Consider the following 20023-nt stretch of genomic DNA (forward strand, 5'->3'; position numbering starts at 1 on the left):
TTGCATTATTACAGCTTTGATAAGGACAGAGGTCCAGTTCTCTTTCCAGCCACAAGGTGTCAGTGTTTCCTAATCAAACTGCAGGTCACACACGCAATAAACACAATGTCCCTTTTCCTCTGTATGGGGGCAAATGCAGTTAGTCAAATAACTGGGTGCATTCTTTAACACAGCATGCAGGGTGGTCATTCATGATGGAGCAAGTTGTGAATAGGGTAGAGGATAGAGGATATGAAAAGAGAAGACTTGCTCTTACTGTTGTATTGTTAGTATTATAACCCGTAAAATTAATACTAGAAATGCTTTTAGCAAAGTTTACTGTAAGTATCAAAGGTAAACATACTATATGAACTAGTTCATAGTGTTACATACTGTGTAGGTAGCATTGTTTTATTTATTTTTTAACAATATATTGTGGTGCAGATAATAATCTGCATAATAATTTTAACTAGTCCATGCTGCGCATTGCCACTTCTAACAGTGAAAAACAGCCTCAAAGACAATTTTGTATGTGAACAGATCCCTAATAACTTTTCTGTAAACACCTGAAAGAAATTCTGAACAGGAAAATCCCCATATAAAAAATCAGATTTTCAAAAATACTGAAGACAAATTGGTTTGTGTTTAAAAAAAATAAGATATGATCAATATGATCTTCTGAAATGTAATGAAAAATTACTTGAAAAAGAAGACTTTGTGCTTAAGGAAGAAAAACATTTTTGTGGTAATGCAGCCATTATGTTTTGCTCATTACCAAGAGTTAGATAAAAATACTGATATCACACTCATGTCTGCAGCAAAATTTAAAAATGTTACTAGCAGCCCATCAGTTTAGCTTAGCATAAAGACTGGAAATAGGGGAAAACAACTAGCCTGGATCTTTTTTTTATTTTATTTTTATTATTAGTATTATTGTATTTATTTATTTATTTATTACAGGCTACAAGCACATTTTAGCTCATAAGTTAGCATGTTATACATCACTAGTTTGACCTACACAAAACACTGAAGTTTAAAGTGTCATACAGATAAGTTGTTCTGAGAAGTCGTTTAAAAAAATAAATAGTAAACGTATTAAAATGTCCACATATAACATCATTAGCTTTAAAAAACAAAACCCATGAGCTTAAGAAAAGCTGTTATCCTCTAATAGCCCCATGCTAGCTCCTTTAGTGTTTCCAGGATTTATGCTAGACTAAGCTAATTAGCTACCAGGAATGGCTCTACACTAAAGATACAGGCAATGTTGGGAATTATATTGATTATAATAGTAATATAGTGATAATAATAGTAGTTGGCAGGTTGTGCTACTAACAATGTAATACATTTATTGTGACTTTTTCACTTTCTACATTTCGGAAGAACAATTTTGCTGAATTTCTAGCACTGAAAGGCATTCCTGTCTCACAACTTGGCTTGGTACCACCCACATGATAGACTCAGGTTGCACAGAGCAACATACATTGATTTGACTAGGATGAAAAGCGTTGTCAAAAACACCAGTCAGAACTTGGGTGAAGGGGTGCCAAATGACTGGAGGGTGTCTCAGTACAGACACAGGCTCCATTGAGATTGACATTCATATTTGACCCAACAGTTTTGCTGTCCCTTATTCATAACGATATTTAAAAAAGGCAATTCCTGCACAGGGAACAGGAGTACGGCAACCCTGGGAGTGTTATACTCTACATAACTTATTTAATTGACATATATACTATATTCAACACTGTGTTCTGACTAGAGAACTACTAGTCAGAACACAGAGGGTGGGAGTGGGCATATCAACCTGGTCATTTAAGTCTCAGCGAGAAACCAGAGTGTTTCCCTCACAGCTTCTTCAATTGTAGCACTTATTAAATGTCCTTCATTTCACTTGATTCATTTCAAGTTAATTCATTAATTCAAAATGAACTCAGACATACAACGGGTTGTATACACTGGATATAAAAATGTAAATAAGTTGCTCATACCTCCATGCATGTACTAAAGAAAGCACCCATTGTCTTTGAATGTACCCCAGTCTCTACCTGCCTACTCAGTGTCGCACCGCAAGGGTGAAGTGGAAGAGGGCGAGCCTCACATTTGTTCCAGCTCTTTGCAGATCGGTTCAGTGGTCAGTGCAGTTCTAGTAAGTAAAAGGATAAACAACATGCATAAAAAACATACTGTACACACACACACACGTGCACACGCTCATACACGCCCACGGGACAACAGAGATAACAATAAAACCTTAAAAAAAACAATCTGACATCAGGCAGTAACAGTCTCAAGAAGCATATGTCGGAGGGGGGGAGCGTACTGTTTAGCTGCCCTGTACGATTATGCGCATCTTCAGAAACCTTAAATGTTTCAAGGGTCCAAAATAACACAGGTGTCACAGCAAAGTGAAAACCAGCGAACAAGAACACACTCCGGAGCTGCCGGCCACCAACAAGAGGTGTCAAAACCTCCCGAAGACGCTGCCATCACAGGAAACAAAGCTCAGCTGTTAAATGGTTCTTACTTCTAAAAGTGATGGCGTGATCACATTATACAGAAGCTGTAAAAAGACAACTGCTTTTCTTACATTCCAAATCCAAATCTAGATAAACACTTCTAAATATAGAAACCCTATAATATCAAGATTTAAGTTAATGTTTTTTATATTTCCCTGCAATGACATCAGCTTAAAAGCAGAGTTTTTTTTCTTTGTAGAAACTTTTTTCTTAAAAGGTTGGGTTTAGCTCAAACTTTAGCTTATTGTCATTTGATTATCCGTAATAATAATACACTAGAGATGACAGTAAAGGGCTTTTCCTTTTAAGTTGCCTCACATCTGATCGCTTCTGGATGTAACAATATTTATAATGACATCAACTATCAAGTTAAACTTGAAAAGTCTAGCAAACGAGCAGGAGAAAAAAACTCAAATAGAAAAAGGTGCTATATAATATACTTGAACACAGCTGCAATTCTTCCTGGTGAGGAACGTTGTGTTTGTAAGTGCCACGGTTCTGAGTCTGTGTGTGAGACGCCTTGACATCTATCTTACACCTTTTTTTTCCCAGTTGATTTAAAAGTGTTTGAACGCGCCGATGAGGCAGAATTTGTTTTCTCATTGGATTTCGTTTGGTTCCTATGTTCATCAGCCTTCATGTTACAGTGCCGCTGAAGGCTGTCGGGCGAAAGGTCAAAGGTGAGGGCAGTTTGAAAAGAAGGATGGCTGGAGTTGGAATGATGTAATGCAGGGACAAGGGTCCAACCGGGACACGGGAGCCATGGAGCTGAGGTTGTTGAGGGTTGGCTGAAGACAAGGAGGAGCTTGACTCCTCTGCTGGTTAGGGAGTGACAAGGATCCTCAGTAACGGTGGGTCTGGTGGGAGTACTGGGAGCTCTGCTGGGTTGATGATGAGTATCCCATGGTGCTCTGGGGTTGAGTGGAACCTTGGACATTGCTTTGGTAACCAAGGCGGGAGCCAGAGTGCTGAAAGAGAGAGAGAAGTGGAGACGCAGCCGCTAAATCACCAGACTTCTTATCAGCAAACATTCAAACAGTGACTCTGGAGGTGTGCAGGCACATATTGTGTTTTTAAGGCTACATCCAGACATTGCGCTAATGAGCGCCACTTCCTTCCAGATTCAGTTGTCTGCAGCTAATTAACCTTTCCTCATAAGCTGTTTTCCACACGGATTTCAAAAAAATTGGGATTATGATATTTCCCTGTGTGTTCAGTGGCTCTGGGATTATTTCACTAGTAATGAAAAAAAAAAGCCTCATTTACACGCTCGGAGACATGGACTGTAAAAAGTACTGGTGTTGAAATTTCAACGATCTGGATATTGCTTTGAGAATCTGAGACCTCAACTGTTTGCATGCCTCCATACCACAGTTGTGAGTTCTTGGCTACACTGTTCCAGATTAGGGAAATGATCGGTGGGTGGTGCATGGTGGAATATATGTGTATAGAAATCAATAAAGGGAAAAAGTAGGACACCACACACACTGACAGTAGCAGCTATAGCCACACTCGTGATGTGTCTGACCACTGCAACAGTTTATTTATACATCAACTGAGGCCTGACAGCCACCAGCTGTGTCACTTGCAACTAGGCATATCTCTGTATGCAATATACTTGTGTGCCTCGCTGATACAGAAGCAGGAGAGGTCAAAGCGGTCACTTAGATCACACCGTGCTCTGTTAAGTACTGACACATGATCTCCCTGCTCCTGTGGTCATGTAACGCTCAAACCTGAGCTAACCCCATACGTTGCTGATTAGTCGCTGATCACATTTATTTTCTGCAGCAGTCGGGTTCTCCTCCTTGAAAGTCAAAATATGTCATATGCCAAACTTTGGTATCCAGCTTCACTTCATCACAGGCCGAGAGCTGTCGTCTCTTTGGCCTCGTGATAAGAGCTGAGCCGGCGATACAGGAGGCGCCTGAGCAGAAAACAAAAGCTCACAGGCTCCATTGTGATTTGATATCAGCTCTGTACAGTCCTTATCATTTAAACAACATCTTGTTGTTGTCTGGTATCTGAGTGTTTGGGTATACATTTTTTAGCCTGCAGCACTATGTAAGCATTCTCAGCCCAACAACATGTTGGTTCATGTCTTAATACGTTTAGATTTCCCTATCCTGACTACCTAACGCAGGTTTTTTCCTTCTGAAGATCATGTTAGTTTCTTAAAGCACGTACTTGCAATCAAACTGAACTAGAACAGGAGTTTGGAGTGTCTCATTTTCAGTGCTGGAATGGTACATCCTGCTGTGGTCGACCTTTTATGCTTTTATATATATTTTTCTTCACATATACTGTTACACTGAGGGATGTTCATATTAAACAAGCCTTCAACCTGCTCTAAACACTAGGTTTAAGACAGTTTTTTATGATCGTTTCAGGGTTCAGGTACTATGAGCACAGAAGCTGCACTCAATCAGGACACAGTTAGTTTGAAGGGACGAGGAAGACAGCTAAAACAGCTTGTTTCAGTCAGATGATAAACTCACGTCTGTGCCAGAATAACACTACAAAGGAGAACTTGGAACTCATGCACAGCTACTCATGCAACTAATAGAGTCCAAGAATGAAAGTCTGGAGCAGGAGATGATTATAATGGACTCATTTCTCGGGCGATCGTGGCTCAAGAGTTGGCCATTTGCCTTGTAATCGGAAGGTTGCGGTTTGAGCCCTGGCTCGGAGAGTCTCAGTCGTTGTGTCCTTGGGCAAGACACTTCACCCGTTGCCTACTGGTGGTGGTCAGAGGGCCCGGTGGCGCCAGTGTTCGGCAGCCTCGCCTCTGTCAGTGCGCCCCAGGGTGGCTGTGGCTACAATGTAGCTGCCATCACCAATGTGTGAATGGGTGGATGACTGGATGTGTAAAGCGCTTTGGGGTCCTTAGGGACAAATACAGGCCATTTACCATTCATTTAATAGAGTTTTAAAGTACAGACAAATGAAGAGTTTCACCAGAAAATGTTGGTGTTGGTGTTTGTTCTATAATATTGTACTGACCTGGTAATCTGACTGTAGCACCCCAGTGCCTGAGGAGGCTCCAGAGGGTCCAATCCGAGGTTTCTTGTTGGGTGGCCCCTGGTCCTGACCGTGCTGTAGCGCTGCAGTGGTGGCCCCCGTTGCTCCGGCGGTGCCGTTGGTTTGAGCAGAGCTCTGCTGGGAGGGGGCCTGCTGGGCTGCTGTCTGCTGCTGGTTCTGGGCCTGAGCCTGGCCAGTTGTCTGCTGGTGCTGCTGGGTCTGGTTCTGCACAAAGACACACAAAGCTGAAAGTAGGTCGGGATTTATGGAGTGGAGAAAGAGAGACGCTGTGGCTAAAAGCAAGTGTGTGGAATGATCTCGGGTTCTTGCTGAAAACAAGAAACCAAGATTTCGCTCTATTTTTAGCTGTAGGTTGTTCTTTTCTGCATCTGTGACCCACTTTCCCGCTCAGATGACTGGATTGAAATGCAGCTCAACAACATGAGTTTAGAGTTTTAAGGACGCATAAAAAAACGTAAGTAGACCACAAGAAATGTTAACCTAATGAGCCTAAGGAAGGAAGGAAACTTATACTGACTCATCTGAGGATGAGACAGTAAGGATAGCACATATTGTCTGTCTGTCTATATTGTTAATAAAGCAGCTATTACATATCTATTTCCATGTTTTGAGAATCTGTTGCCCATTTATGCTGCTGGCTCAGGCCCTAAAGCCCTAAGTCTGGTTTCAAGTTCAAAAATCGAGACTGCAATGACGGACCAAAATCATTGTTATGGTTTCTGCCAGCAGCCATACCCCAGAGATGCCCCAAATGGCCCTTGGATGTTGATGCTGAGGGAATGAGACACCCTGTGTGAACATTTCAGTCCATCCTCAGGTGATTATTAAATATGGTTCACAGAAATCTGCAGCCAGTTTCTGATGCAAACATTCATTACGTTCTGGCTCATTATGTGGTTTAAAATTTAGTCAAAAAATTGAAATTTGGTGTAAAATTTTGACACAGTTGTGAATTTATCAGTTTATGGCTACAATTCAGGACTTAAGTGTGCAGTATGTTGACCTTCAAACCACCACGGGGCTTTTAGGGTCACACTTACTAAGTGGGACAAATTAGCATGATGCCACAGTCGCAAAAATGCGCTGATGGGAGTGGAAAGTTCTGAGGCGATCCCCTAACAATCTGCTTGTTTGTATACAAAAATGAAGGCGGTCACATCAACAATGACCAGCATTCTACAAAGAACACGGCAGATTACAAGCATATGAGCTACAGTGAGAAAGTGAATAATGAGCGTAGGCACAGGTTTCTTTCCAGAGACAGCATAAGACCATGAAATCATTCAGAGCAGGGACCCAGTGAAGAGTTGTAGGACACAGCCAAAGTTTGGCACTGCACTCAAAGCTGTGACCCATCCAACGGCACAATTATCTTTCCTCCTTTCAACCCAAATAAATGACACCTCTTAAAACACCATCAAGCACAATTAAGACAAGCAGAAATTCTGCGCCACAAACCTTGGTAAATCAAGCAACAAGTACTTTTCTTTGAAAAAAGAAAAGAAAAACATCCCATGATCCACTTACAGTGGGCTGAATTTGTCAGTTTGCTCACTTACAAACAAACAAACAGCCTCTAATTTTTATGGTTATTTCATTTTAACAGAGACAGAATATCAACCAAAAATCCAGAAAAGCTAGAAGCTGATTACATTTACATTTCCCTGAGTGAAATAAGTATTTGATCCCCTACAACCCAGCAGGACTTCCCGTACATTGCACATGTCCCCGTGTGTCCACAGAATCAATGTCTTCCATTCCAGCTTCTCTGCCACCATGAACAAGAGCAAAGCAAAGATATCAGACTTGCACAAGGCTGTCACCAAGAAGCTTGGTGAGACAATGATAACTGTTGGTGCGATTTCTTTAAATGGAAGAAATATAAAATAATATTCAGTCATCCTCGGTCTGGAGCGCTGTGCAAGATCACGCCTCATCAGGCGAGGATGAAAGATGGTGGATCAAAAATATCTGAAAAACTGCATTTAGTCAATATAATGGCAGATATAGTGACTAGTGTATTTTAGTATGAATGTACAGCATGATGCGTAATCCTGCATGTAATTTCAAAAAATCAGCAGCTTTCACTTCAGTCTGCAATCAGCAGTTTGGGTGTTGTACTGATTTGGAGCAGCCAAATTATTTTGTTTATGTTGTCTATTATTGATTGTGCATGTCCACACTTTATGCTGACAGGAAGTCCAACCAAAACAGTGCAAGCCGAGCTCCTCAAACACTCTGTTCTATGGTGTAAAGCTCAGATGTTTTCCAGCCAGCAGCTACCAATATGATGTAGGAACAGCGGTCACATGGAGCCATCGGCCTCTGCCTCAGTGCTCACTCTCTCATTAGATTTCACAACAAAAATCTTATCTTAATCTTAGCACCTTTGAAAAAAGGCTGCGCTTTTTAAGCTGCATGCAAAGCAACAATGAAATACAGAGGGCCAGGACGGTCAGCCTCCTCATGCACACTGTACACCATGTACAGTGTGTCCCTGCCTCTGGCAAAGTCGCCGCTAAATGCCTGCACTGAGTTATTACTCTGTAAAAATAACTCAAGGGACACCGTTGACTCAACTAAGATGCTGCTTTCTAAGAACCAGTAGTACTATAACCTCATATCACTCCAGTAGATAACAATATCTGTTCTTTATGGCTGAAAGGGAGAGTGCCTGGACACATTTGGAGCTACCACTTGGAATAGCAAAAGTACAATCCACTAGTGAAAAGCTGTACATTAAGACTTTTTCAATTCAACAGTCCCCAAAATTTCTACAGAAAAAGCCTGAAAAATAAATGCAAGACTTTGTGAGGTGCGCATTAACCCATAAAATACACCAAAAACTGCCACATTAGCCCCCATTGATGACTTAAGATGGGACGTTAAGTGAACTGACACAATACCGATCGATGTTTTAGTTTCTGAAAATGTGACGGTACTTGTATTTTTTTAACCATGCAGATACTGCAGGCAGTATATATACCAAGAAGGGTTGTCCAAATATCTATACTCTAGTGCTGAACATTAATATCAGCTTAGGTATTCGCACATTAGCAGTGCCACAAACCGTGCCGTCTTCACACGCAGCTTCGCACAGCACTGCTGCAGACAGGCGGGGACACAGCTCTTTCTCTCACTAACAGCTTAGCACATGAACAGTAGCACAACAAAGCATCTCAAAGACTGACATCCCAATCTTTATGAGGATGTTTCTGAGGTGTTAATGTAGCCATGTAACTATTAGCGATAACCTAAAAGCTGCATTCGCCGCCAGTGAAGTTATCTGTAAGGCAGCGGCTAGACTGCCTTACAGTCTAAGGCACAGGATAACTGGATAACACTTACCTTTTCTGTTTTCTCCTCTGGCTCGTCTTCATTAAGAAATTCTCGTTTGGGGTAGGGGATCTGACAGCCAGCAAACACACTAGAAGAAAACAGATGACATTAGTGATTGAAGCACCAACACGAAACACTGTGTTGAATAAAGTTTGCAAAAGTTTACTAAGGCTCACTCAGTGGTTGGTAATGGGTCCTCTAGGAAGTACGGGTCCTGCAGCGCCTGCTCTGATGTGATTCTTTTAGTCGGGTCCATTGTGAGGAGCTTTTGGAGCTGAAGGCAAAAAATAAGCATGGTTACAAGATCCACACACACACACACACACACACACACACACACACACACACAAACACACACACACACACAAACACACACACACACACACACACACACACCTGATCAGTGTACAATAGGAAAATACAAAAAAAAGGTGGGGCCAGGGCTTCCTGATTAGTGGACTTTCAAAATAAGACTATTTTATTAAGTATTAATAGTATTAGTATACGTGTTTACATAGTTATACTGTGTGCACCTGCACCTCATTTGGGGAATAACAGCCCAGTCCATGACCCTTTAAAGTTTATTACTTTTAAGGTGAGTTTAATGGTTAATTAGTTAGCAGTTACAGTTAGGGTTGGTCACCAGGAAATGGACATAATGCCTCTAAAGTAACTGAACTAAGATATATGTGTGTGTGTGTGCACTTACCAACAAGAACACCTTGCTGTCTGGTTTCACTTTATGCTTCTCCATGTATTTGATTAAGCTGCTGTTTGCATACCTGTTGGATGACAAATGACAGCATATGTGATATTTCATTTACAAGTCTACAAGCTCCCCGATTATAGAGAGGTCATTAGAGCGGCCACCCACGTCGTCCTCCTGAAGTCTTTTTGCAGTGTGGGGTACTCTGGCATCTTCCTGATGTCTTCCCAGTCTTTATCTGTGAAAGACACAAGCACGTGACTAAGTTAACACTTTTATCGATACACTAAACAATCTCTTGTATATGTGTGTGTGTGTGTGTGCAGACCTGCAGGGAAACCCATGACACTAAATATCCTGTCCAGCTGGTCGTGATGGAATGGGTTACTGGTCTTGATGTCTTCCTGGCGACAGTGAAAGATGGGCTCCGATGTTAGCAGCTCCGCAAAGATGCAGCCAATCGCCCAGATGTCTGAGACACGCACACATGTAAACAGACAACACTTAGTCTCATTATTGTGGAGATACACTAGCTACAATGGCTAAATCTTCCTGGATTACAGGAAGTCATTTTTTTTCTGCTGGAATATTGATGTTAGTGTTACTTGTTACTGCTTAACTACCTGCATTGAAAATGCTACGTCCAGATGAACAGAATCAACCTGTGAGTAGATTCTGCATTCCTCTGTAAGCGTGACCTACCTAAACAAAATTTCTTACCAATTCTGTTTTTTTCCTCATTATTAGAACTGACAGCATACACAACTGAAACTAAACAACTGTAGTTTCTCTCACTGAAACAACTGAAAATAAAGTGTCCTGCTACTGGAAAGAGGTGCAAAAATGTAATGAACACAGGCTGCTGTACGCTCAGCTCTACCTGGCATGTTACCTTTCCAAACAAAAGAAAAAGAAATGTCAGTTACACGCATCATTTTTCCAGTGTGTTTATAACTTCACTAGATAACCAAATATCGACAGTTTTCTCTTTTTCACTCATCGTCATAATTTTAGCCACGTTGCCTGAAATTAGAAAATGTCAGCTGGATGATTTAAGCATCTGTCTTTTCGTCACAAACATTTTCATGGTGGTCGCTACTTTGGAGAACTTTTACACTCACGGTGAGGATCCTCCACAGTGGCTGTGACACAGTGGAGTGCATCTATTTGCTTGCGCTGCCCTGCACGTTTTGTGCATGCGTGAAATGGGCCGCCTCATAATCGGACACACGTGAGGCTGACCGGCCGGTCACCACACAGGGCGGAGAAAGCTGGAAAATCGGCTGATTCTATACTCTGGCCAACTGATTGGTGCATGTCTGTTTTTTGTTTGTTTTTTTTTCCATTTCCTTGTTGTACTGCATTATTTATTATGTATTTTCAAAGCCCGACTAGGGAGAGTTGTTGGCTCCTCTTTTAAACTTGTTTGAATTAAGTGTTTTGTTTTTGTATGTCAAGACACTTACATGTTACATGATGTGAATACAATGCAATGGTGAGTCATTGCTAACAGCCTAAGTTGACTTCCATTCAATGGACTGACGTGGGAAGATGTAAGATACTAAGATTATAATGGAACATGTGCTCCACGATTGATTTATTCTGATGATGTCCATGGATCACATGAGTACTTTGAACTTATCAGCTGTGCATGTAAACCAAGAGACCCTGCTTCTAAAATCACAGCTAATTCTGTCAACTAACACAAACATGATGCAGTTAAGCAAACAGCCAGGGATCAAAGTCCTGCCTTGGTGCAGAGCGTTACGTTTTTTTCATCTGTGTGACTCACCAATAGCTTTGGTGTAGTGCCGGGCCCCCAGCAGCAGCTCCGGGGCCCTGTACCAGAACGTCACTACCACGGGGTCAAGGTCCGCCAGCGGCTTCAGCGGAGAGTTGAAGAGTCTGGCGAAACCCATGTCAGCTACCCAAGGTGCGAAAGAAGATATACCCAGTTAGCAAACAAAGGCATTATCAGATAGAGATACGAATGCATGTTCAAGGCTGCTGTCAGAGCCACGGGTTCTAGACAGAACCTCGGGCGTCTCTCACACCGCAACTAAATATGAAACTTCCACAACTGTAAAGTTGAACAAGGCAGGCTTTTAATGTCAAACCACATCTGTTCTACTTAGCATGAAAAGACAGTATTCTTTCCTTTTAGCAAAAAAATCCCTTGCTAAAATGGTAATGTGAGAAATAGATCAATTTCCCACTCGTAAAAAAGTACCTTAACAGAAAACATAAAAGTTACACATAAATATTTAACTCTGCCTTATTCTAGTAAAGATTAACAGGAAACTGGCACAAACAGATTCTCTTCCTGTGTCTTTCTAACAGACAGCAGAATAAGGTACAGCTCCACTAGAACCTGGTCAGTGGTCTGTGTATGGCTTTTAAATAGCCAGTCACAAACACACACCAGTGGCTGCAGAGATTACAAGTTTTCCTGCTGTTGCTGCTGTCATTTTGGATTGTGGAGTTGGGATTGGAAGGACTGCTATTGCAAATTGGAATTCCGACTTCCCACTTCGAATGGAGCACACCATTAAGCAAGATATGCTTCACTACCACTATGAGTGTGCAGTGTCCTTGGCTTCTCAGTCAAATGTGATTAGTTTCAAAACACCAGCATTCTGTTGGTTTGAGTTACATCAGAGAAAACTTACAGTAAGGATAATCAAGCACCACAATAATGAGTGCACTGAGTAATATGGAACGTAAATCCATCCTTATCAAATTAGTCGTGTTTAAATGGCAACAGCATGAGAAGAAGAAAATGTGACACTGTTTTGTTTTTTGTTTTTCAAGTCACATTTCTGGGATCTACAGAAGTGGGATTATAGTCTTATATGGATAACACAGATGGGTAGTCTTATTGTGCCAAATTAAATAAATATGCTAATATTGGAAAATGCTAATTGGACATTTCACTGTTTTTTTAAATGACTTTAAAGATGCATTGTACTGATCATAGAACTGATCACAGACTGTATGTATAAGATGGGGGTAGCATCTGAGTCTGAAAATGGAAAGCCTATACAGTAATCCTTTAAATCTGCATTTTTTGTAATGGCCAGTAAGGGGCAACTGGTTGGTTGTACAAAGAAGTTGATGGGAAAACACCTCTCAGCTGACCTCAGTAAACTCTGAGGTCATAGATTGAGTGAGGTGAGATCCTGATGAATAATGCGCTCAGTTGCCAGATTCAGGTCTTACTGAATATAATTAAAATGTTAATTAGAATTAAAAGTAAAACTTGTCACTGACACTGTTCTTGGATGAGCCTTGTACAGAGCTTTGCATCCGCCTACTAATGATACTAATGATGATGATGATTCATAATGAAACGTTCACAGAAAATACAACACTGACTGTAAAGCAATATCTACAGGAACAAGTAAGGCTGAAAAAGTTGTTCGCTTAACCAACGTGCATTCAAATACAATTATAATGAATGTGATTTCTGATAGTTCACATTCTCCTAAAAAAATGAATGAATGAAAGTTGGAAATGAATAAAATGAACATTCTGCTCCATGTAACTATTAAGATATTAAACATATTTATTAAACCACAGCAGCCTTGTGGCTTTCATTCAAGTAAAACCTTTACCAGCACCAGTTGCAAAGACTCTGGCTGCACTGGAACAACACTCTATGCTATTACTGGGAGTACGGGGTTTAAAAATAGATGCCAGCAATGCAGCATTACCCTTCAACACTCTCCTGGCCAGCTGGCTTATGCAACAGGACTGATTTGAGCTTCCTGTCTGCCTCTCTGGACAAGGTTAAACGTTGTAGCTATCAGACAATCAAACACGTCAACAACCTAATTGATCCACTTTCGTGCTGACACAAGTACCTAAAGGTTGTGTAAGTTTCAAATCAGTCCAGCAGTTTAAATGATGTTTTTTTAAATTTACTTTACCAATTTTAACTCTTCCTCGTTCGGGGCCTTCCCCCATCACCAGGATGTTAGCTGGTTTCTGTGGGAGAAAGAGACAGAACATTACGAGGTGTTGCATATACTACAAATCACTCTGTTTTTAACTTGGAAGTACAATAAATGTAAATGGTTCTAACACACAGTTGGACTGATAATACATTCAGAATACCCGTGGTATTACAGTATCAGTGGTTCCCTTTGCAGAAACATGTTGAGTGGTTATTGACTGTCCTGTTTTTGTACTGAAGCACACAACCACATGACTATGTCAGTGAGCCATTTTGCGGGAGTGCACTTAAGCCAACTGATCATACACCCAGGAATGGAGTCAAACACGCTCAAGCAGCTGGGTGTGTTCATCTGGTTTCCAGAGAGAAACTGTAACCACAAGTTCCAAGAAGTAAAAGCTTTATTAGCCAACTAAGCTGACTGCCGCCACTTATGTGGACACAAGCCATAGCCCAGCACATGCTGTGGCTTTTCAAATCACCCAATTGATATTGGTCTTTAAAATCCTATATTAGTTGTTAGGCTGAGTACATTTCACAATAACAAGAGAACAGGTTGAGTTCTTATTAGTTTTTAGGTCCAAACCTTAAAAAACATCCTAGACCAGGGGTCTGCAACCTTTTACACCCAAAGAGTCATTTGGACCCGGTTTCCACGCAAAAGAAAACACTCGGAGCCGCAAATACTTTTTGACATCTAAAATGAAGATAACACTGTATATATTGTTTTTTACCTTTATGCTTTGTGTGAACAACTAAGGTGTGTTGCTTATGAAATCCATGAAGTGCTACAGAGAAAATTACATTTTATTTATGTAATCAACACATTTTGAACTCTTAAAGAAATATAACAAAAGGAAAGACACCAACCTGCACTAAAATGATCCATGTAGCAAACAAAAACTGTTCTCAGCCACCACCCTTATATCGCCTTTGGGCTGTTGGAGCCTTGACCTGACTTTTAAAAAATAAAAAAGCACTATGCTGCTGAAAAATTAAAAGTAGATATTTGCAAAATTCTGCCTAAATATGTATTTTACCAGGTTAATGCGTGCGGTGGGGCGTGGTCTGCAGCGCTGCTGCAGGGGGGCGGACGCACCTGAGCCACACCCGCAATCACGCCTCGCTGCCTTTACGTCTGCGCCATCTGTGCTGTTGTGTTGTTGGTGATGTATGTCGGGCTGTGAGGTGAAAAGCTACAGCCGGCTGTATGCGTACAGCAACCGTGTGTGAAAAGTGGTCAATAAAGAGATGCTGAAAAGCGTGTTCATGCAAACATCGTCGGTCTGCCGTGATATGTTTACAATAAGACTTATGGTCCCGAACCTCTGCGCACAGCGTCTGCAAATCGGGGCTGTACGAAGTCAGTTTACGCAGGACTGTAAGCTGTCATCTGTCAGGCGTGAGCGGTGTTTGTCTTTAACATAGTTCATGGTGGAGAATAGCTGCTGACATAATGTGGATCCGAAGATCCATAATTGGCCTACCTGGGGTTGAAAGTCTCGATAAATGCACGGCGTTTCGGCGGGTATACCGGCTTCCGCGAGTGTGACGCTTATTTTGAGCGATGAAAAAATAATAGAATATAATTTTATTTTTATATTTCAATATCACAATAATCTTCCAATTTAGAACTACAAGTTTAAAAAAAAAGAACTAAACACAAATAAAATACACTTCAGCTAAATACTAATTTATTTTCCCAAACCACGCGGAGCCGCAGTATAAGGACTAAAGAGCCGCATGCGGCTCTGGAGCCGCAGGTTGCCGACCCCTGTCCTAGACCAACGATGTTAGGTAGGTCAGAAGCATTCATTTAGATGATGTTACCCGTTTAACCACAAATGTTAAATTTTAGAACTGTGAGTCACTCACAAAAGTGCTGCAAGGTTCACTTTGGCAAAGAACAAATCATAAACAAATTAAATTAAAATACAATGAACAGTGGAAGAGAACTAAAAACACGTGACGTGGTGTTTTTCACAGATATAGTCGTTTGATCCAAAATTGATTAGTCCTTCTCCTGACTACTTTCAAGTGATGAAATAGTGCAAACTGAACAAGAACACTGACTTCCTTTTTTTAGATTTATTTTTGCCTTTGTTGATAGGGCAGCACAGAGAGTATTCGATTCAGTTTTTATATATATATATATATATATATATATATATATCTGGCGCCAAATCCCAACAACAGTCACCACAAGGCACCTTATATTGTAAGGTAAAGACCCTACAATGATACAAAGAGAGCCCAGAGAAAGCACTTGGGCAAAAGTGGGAAAAAAGTATTTTTGTAAAGATGTTATTACTAAAGGCTACTACAGTAGCTTTGCATGATTCACTGCTCAGAATAATCCCTAGTTATCTTATACTGGGCCTTGGTGCGGCCCTTCAGTTCATTCTCTGCTTGAAATAAGCTGATCTAGCCTATCTTTCTTTAAGACTACACTCACTTTAAGCAACTTACTCACTTGTTGCCCTCCACAGCAGGCAAGTAGGCCTTCTGTGCCCCCAGTGCCATGTGCCACTGTTGATCATATTAGGGATATCCCCTCTATGATGTCACACAGTGCCAAGCATCTCCCAAACAGAAAATTAGGAGGCTGTTGGCTCACACATATTCAGATGTCAACATGTGAAACTGGTCCACTGCGAAAACAGTATATAGCTGGAATGGGAAATAGGGAAAGATTAACCTAGTACATTTTTACTTAGTAAATATAACAGTAGCTACTGCAGCACAGCAAACTAGACGCTAAACGTTGACATTTAATTAACAAATTGTTAATTTTATAGTGTTCACTGGATTTTTCTGAGCCTGTTGGCTGACGGAGGTTGCTTACTCCCCCAGCTGAAAATTAGATGGATCAGAGTGGAATTAGGAGGCCCCTAAAGCTGAATGGCCACCAAAGCATACAACACCCTTCAGAGTCACAGGATGCATTGCTACAATGAGTAATTAAAACAGCTTTGAATGCTGTTATCTGTGTTTTCCTCTTCAGAAAGGAATGTGGAGCATGAAGAAGTGTGGTTGAGGCTTTTGCCACAGGGCTCGCGGCACAGCATCTAGGACGCAACACATGAAGGCCAATTTATTTTTCTCACTGCTCTTCAGACCATTCGCTAACTCAACTTCTTGCATATAATTTGCAGTTGTAAGCACAGTGGTTTTAAGTCTCTGAATTACCAGAGAATATAAAACGCATCGGAAAACCTCTGTACGTTTTCTCAGAGGGCAAAAAATATCAGTGGACCCATGTTTTTGAAGTTTACCTTGTCGTGCAGTAGGATGCAGTAATGCTTGTTGTCAAACTGTCTCCCTGGGTGTTTGAGTGAATGTGAACCCTCTGGCTTGGCAGACTCAGATCTGACTGGCAAATGTATTTTGTTGCCATAGAAACAGCACTAATAATGAGATCTGCTATTCATGCCCACAACATGACACCCCCACGATCGGCAAACACAAAGACAAGCGTCTCTTCAAATGCCCGAGGAGTTCAGCCCCTCTTTCAAATTCTAAACAGACCTAAGTGAATTAATATGCCTAGCCTGAACGTACTCTTTTTTTTTTACCTCGTGAATGTTCTGTAAAAGACCTGAGTGAGTGCCAGTGCCTTCAAAATGCAAAATGAGCATGCAAAAATGAAGTTTGATATAAATAAGTTCACGTGTCTAATGGAAGAAAAAGCTGAAAAGTAGAAACATGAGTGCAAGAGGGACTGATTCAAAGAGCAGCAGACCACAGTGATATAAGGAGATGTACTAAATTGATTGAAATATGCACCAAAGTTAGTGAAGCATGCACCAAATTCCTTTTCACATCCCCCAAATTAAGATTTCCCCTCAAATGCAGCCAGTGAAATTAATCAGTTCCATTTGAACAGTTTCATAAATGGATCGGGAGCCAGGGGAAAATAAACACTCTCCGCCCCACAGAGGATCTGTAAACCCAGTCCTTAGGGACGCCCTCTTTTACAAAATCATTTACATCTTTGTATCAAAAAGTAGGCCACTTCAGGAGCCAAACTTACACTTACGTAACAGAGTGGGCAAGCTGATAAACAAGCTGTAAGAGAAAGGTGACAGCCTACAGGACTCATCAACGACCAACTGTCCAGATAATGAAGCCCCTTTGTGCTATTAGTGCAATATGCAGTAGTATTAAAGCATGCTTCATCCTTTCACGCAGCCAGTTGGTTGGTTCAACTCTCGTTCTGCTTTTCCTCAAGTAGCTGCTGTTTGTTTACAGTGTGTGGAGTGAGAGTACTCAACCCCTACGAGCAGTGCTTGGCAACAGCGGGGAGGAAGAAGTCTCATTTAGCCAGAAGGGACCTCTGGCACAGCCAGGGTTAGGGAGCACCAGGCAACCGTTTCGAATAGTTGTAGGGTGACACAAAATACAAGGGGGAGGAAAAAAAGCACTGTATTAACACCAATGCTGCTACAATGAGATATTACTCAAGCTGACAAATCACCTGTAAACAGAGTGAATTAATAACACACAGACTGCTGAAGCAAGGCAGTGATTAAATCTCTCATGAAAATATGAGGAAATTTGTTTGGTGATAAGACATTAAGGCTGAACTCGGAGAATTCAAGCCTGACTCATGTTATCATTTACATCTAGACCACTTAGATAAGAGGAAATGCACACCTGTCCAGGAAAACATTCAGGTCATCTAATTTTAAAAAAAAGAACTTGACACTTGAAAGTGAGCTTTATTAAAATGGTGATTAACTCCAGTCTAGTAACAACGCAACGAGAAGGGAAACCAGATGATCCGACGAGGATGTTTCTGGGATTTTGATTAAAAGAGGCCTTCAGTATAAAAAAAAATTCCAGTAGTAATGTTAAAACCGAGATAAGAAAACACAGCTGAAACTGGGCTACAACAGAGCACTTCATGGTCCAGCTGTACCAAATGTCATATTTAACCAACATTGCTTTAAGTTTTTGTTAAATCCCTGTTGTCACAATTCCTTTCCCCTTATGTCTTATCCTTTCCTCCTCCACTGAGATGGGACTAAGATGTGAGGACAGGAGTTGAGGATGTACAAGATTAGAAAAAGGGGGTAAGAACAACTAAGAACTACTGGAAACCACAGAGACCAGAACACAGAAAAGTGGTGTAGAGTTCTTAAGCTAAAAGGGCATCTGACCTACAGCAGATATTTGTTCAATCAGTGTGCATTCAACGATCATCACCAATCAGACAGTCATGGAGCTCCTGTTTTAAAGAAATATGATCAGAAATGATCTTATGTTTGGATCATTTCCAGTCATATTTCAATACAGCAGAACTAATTGCATGCTACTAGCAGCCCAGATTAGGGATGCACCGATACCACTTTTTTGGAAACGAGTACGAATACGAGTACTTGCATTTCAGTACTCGCCGATACTGATACCAAGTACTTAATAAAAACATCATTTAAATTTGCAGGTAACAGCTTTAGTCCTATAATTTAACAAAAAACAAACAAACAAGGGACTAGTTTGGAATTAAGAACATTTATTTAAACTGAAAAGCATGTTGTATGCAACATATTACAGAATAAATAATTATAAAAAACAAAATTTAATTTTCAATTTGTTCGTCTGTTTCTCTGTTTAGAAGTCTCACTAGCACAGTCACAGCTGGGATGACATCAGAGGCTAGTGCGTCGTAGCTGCTCACTTTTTTAGTTAGTTCCTCAAAGGGGGCGAGGATGGCAACAGTCGTCTCCATAAGAGCCCATTGGTGAGCGGTGAGATAGTCAAGGAGTTCGTGCTCGGACACGCCCAGCACTCGCTTTTGCTCAATGAGGGTCTGGAGCATGTAATGCGTGCTGTTCCAGCTGTACGTCCTGCTGCAGTCTCTTTATTGGCTGGTTGAGCTGTCCCTGAATGTCCTCGAGGCGGGAGTAGGCTAAGGCGGAATGTTTAAAATGCCCAACTATTTTCCGTCCCACTGCTATAGCACCAGCTATCCTCCTCTGTGCTAATAAGCGTGGGTAAACTCTTTGTACTCGTTGTTGTGTTGGGATTTTAGGTGCTTGATTAAATTGCTTGTGTTAAATGCGCTACCTTTAGAGCCTCCTCTGGACAATTTCGCTGAGCACAATTTGCAGTCCGCCTTTGTTTTCGCGTCTTCGTTCACTTTGAAATAGTTCCACACGGCTGATATGTCTCGCCTCGCCTTCTCCCAGCTCTGAGCTGCAGCCGGGGCCTGGGGGCGGGCACTTGGGGCCTGGGGGCGGGCACTTGGGGCCTGGGGGCGGGCACTCGGGGCCTGTGATTAAACCCCTTACATGCCGCTCAAACATAGACAGGTCTCAGACCGTGGTATCGGTCCTCGTTATCGGGGGACTTTTAACGAGTACGAGTACTTTAGAAAATGTGGTATCGAGGCCGATACCCGATACCGGTATTGGTATCGGTGCATCTCTAGCCCAGATATTTTGAAAATTCAGATCTGGCTCTACTCAAACTCTCTTGCTT

The 20023-nt window shown here is 41.4% G+C and overlaps 1 protein-coding gene across 1 annotated transcript in view; it reads right to left on the bottom strand.

Annotated features, from left to right (window-relative positions):
• Nucleotides 1-389: 389 nt before the first annotated feature.
• cdk19 (cyclin dependent kinase 19) overlaps nt 390-20023 on the bottom strand; it is a 58206-nt gene continuing 38572 nt past the window's right edge. Inside the window, exons 5-13 of the mRNA XM_006796228.3 lie at nt 13515-13572; nt 11378-11509; nt 9914-10057; nt 9754-9823; nt 9589-9661; nt 9056-9153; nt 8889-8967; nt 5502-5744; nt 390-3466 (exon numbers count right to left, since the gene is read on the bottom strand). Of these exons, the coding sequence (XP_006796291.1) occupies nt 3341-3466; nt 5502-5744; nt 8889-8967; nt 9056-9153; nt 9589-9661; nt 9754-9823; nt 9914-10057; nt 11378-11509; nt 13515-13572 (1023 nt within the window). The 3' untranslated portion in view covers nt 390-3340. The remainder of the gene's footprint in view (nt 3467-5501; nt 5745-8888; nt 8968-9055; nt 9154-9588; nt 9662-9753; nt 9824-9913; nt 10058-11377; nt 11510-13514; nt 13573-20023) is intronic.

The sequence above is a fragment of the Neolamprologus brichardi genome, chromosome 15 (genome assembly GCF_056152115.1).
Source record: "Neolamprologus brichardi isolate AB-2024 chromosome 15, ASM5615211v1, whole genome shotgun sequence".
In the NCBI taxonomy this organism is placed as follows: Eukaryota; Metazoa; Chordata; class Actinopteri; order Cichliformes; family Cichlidae; genus Neolamprologus; species Neolamprologus brichardi.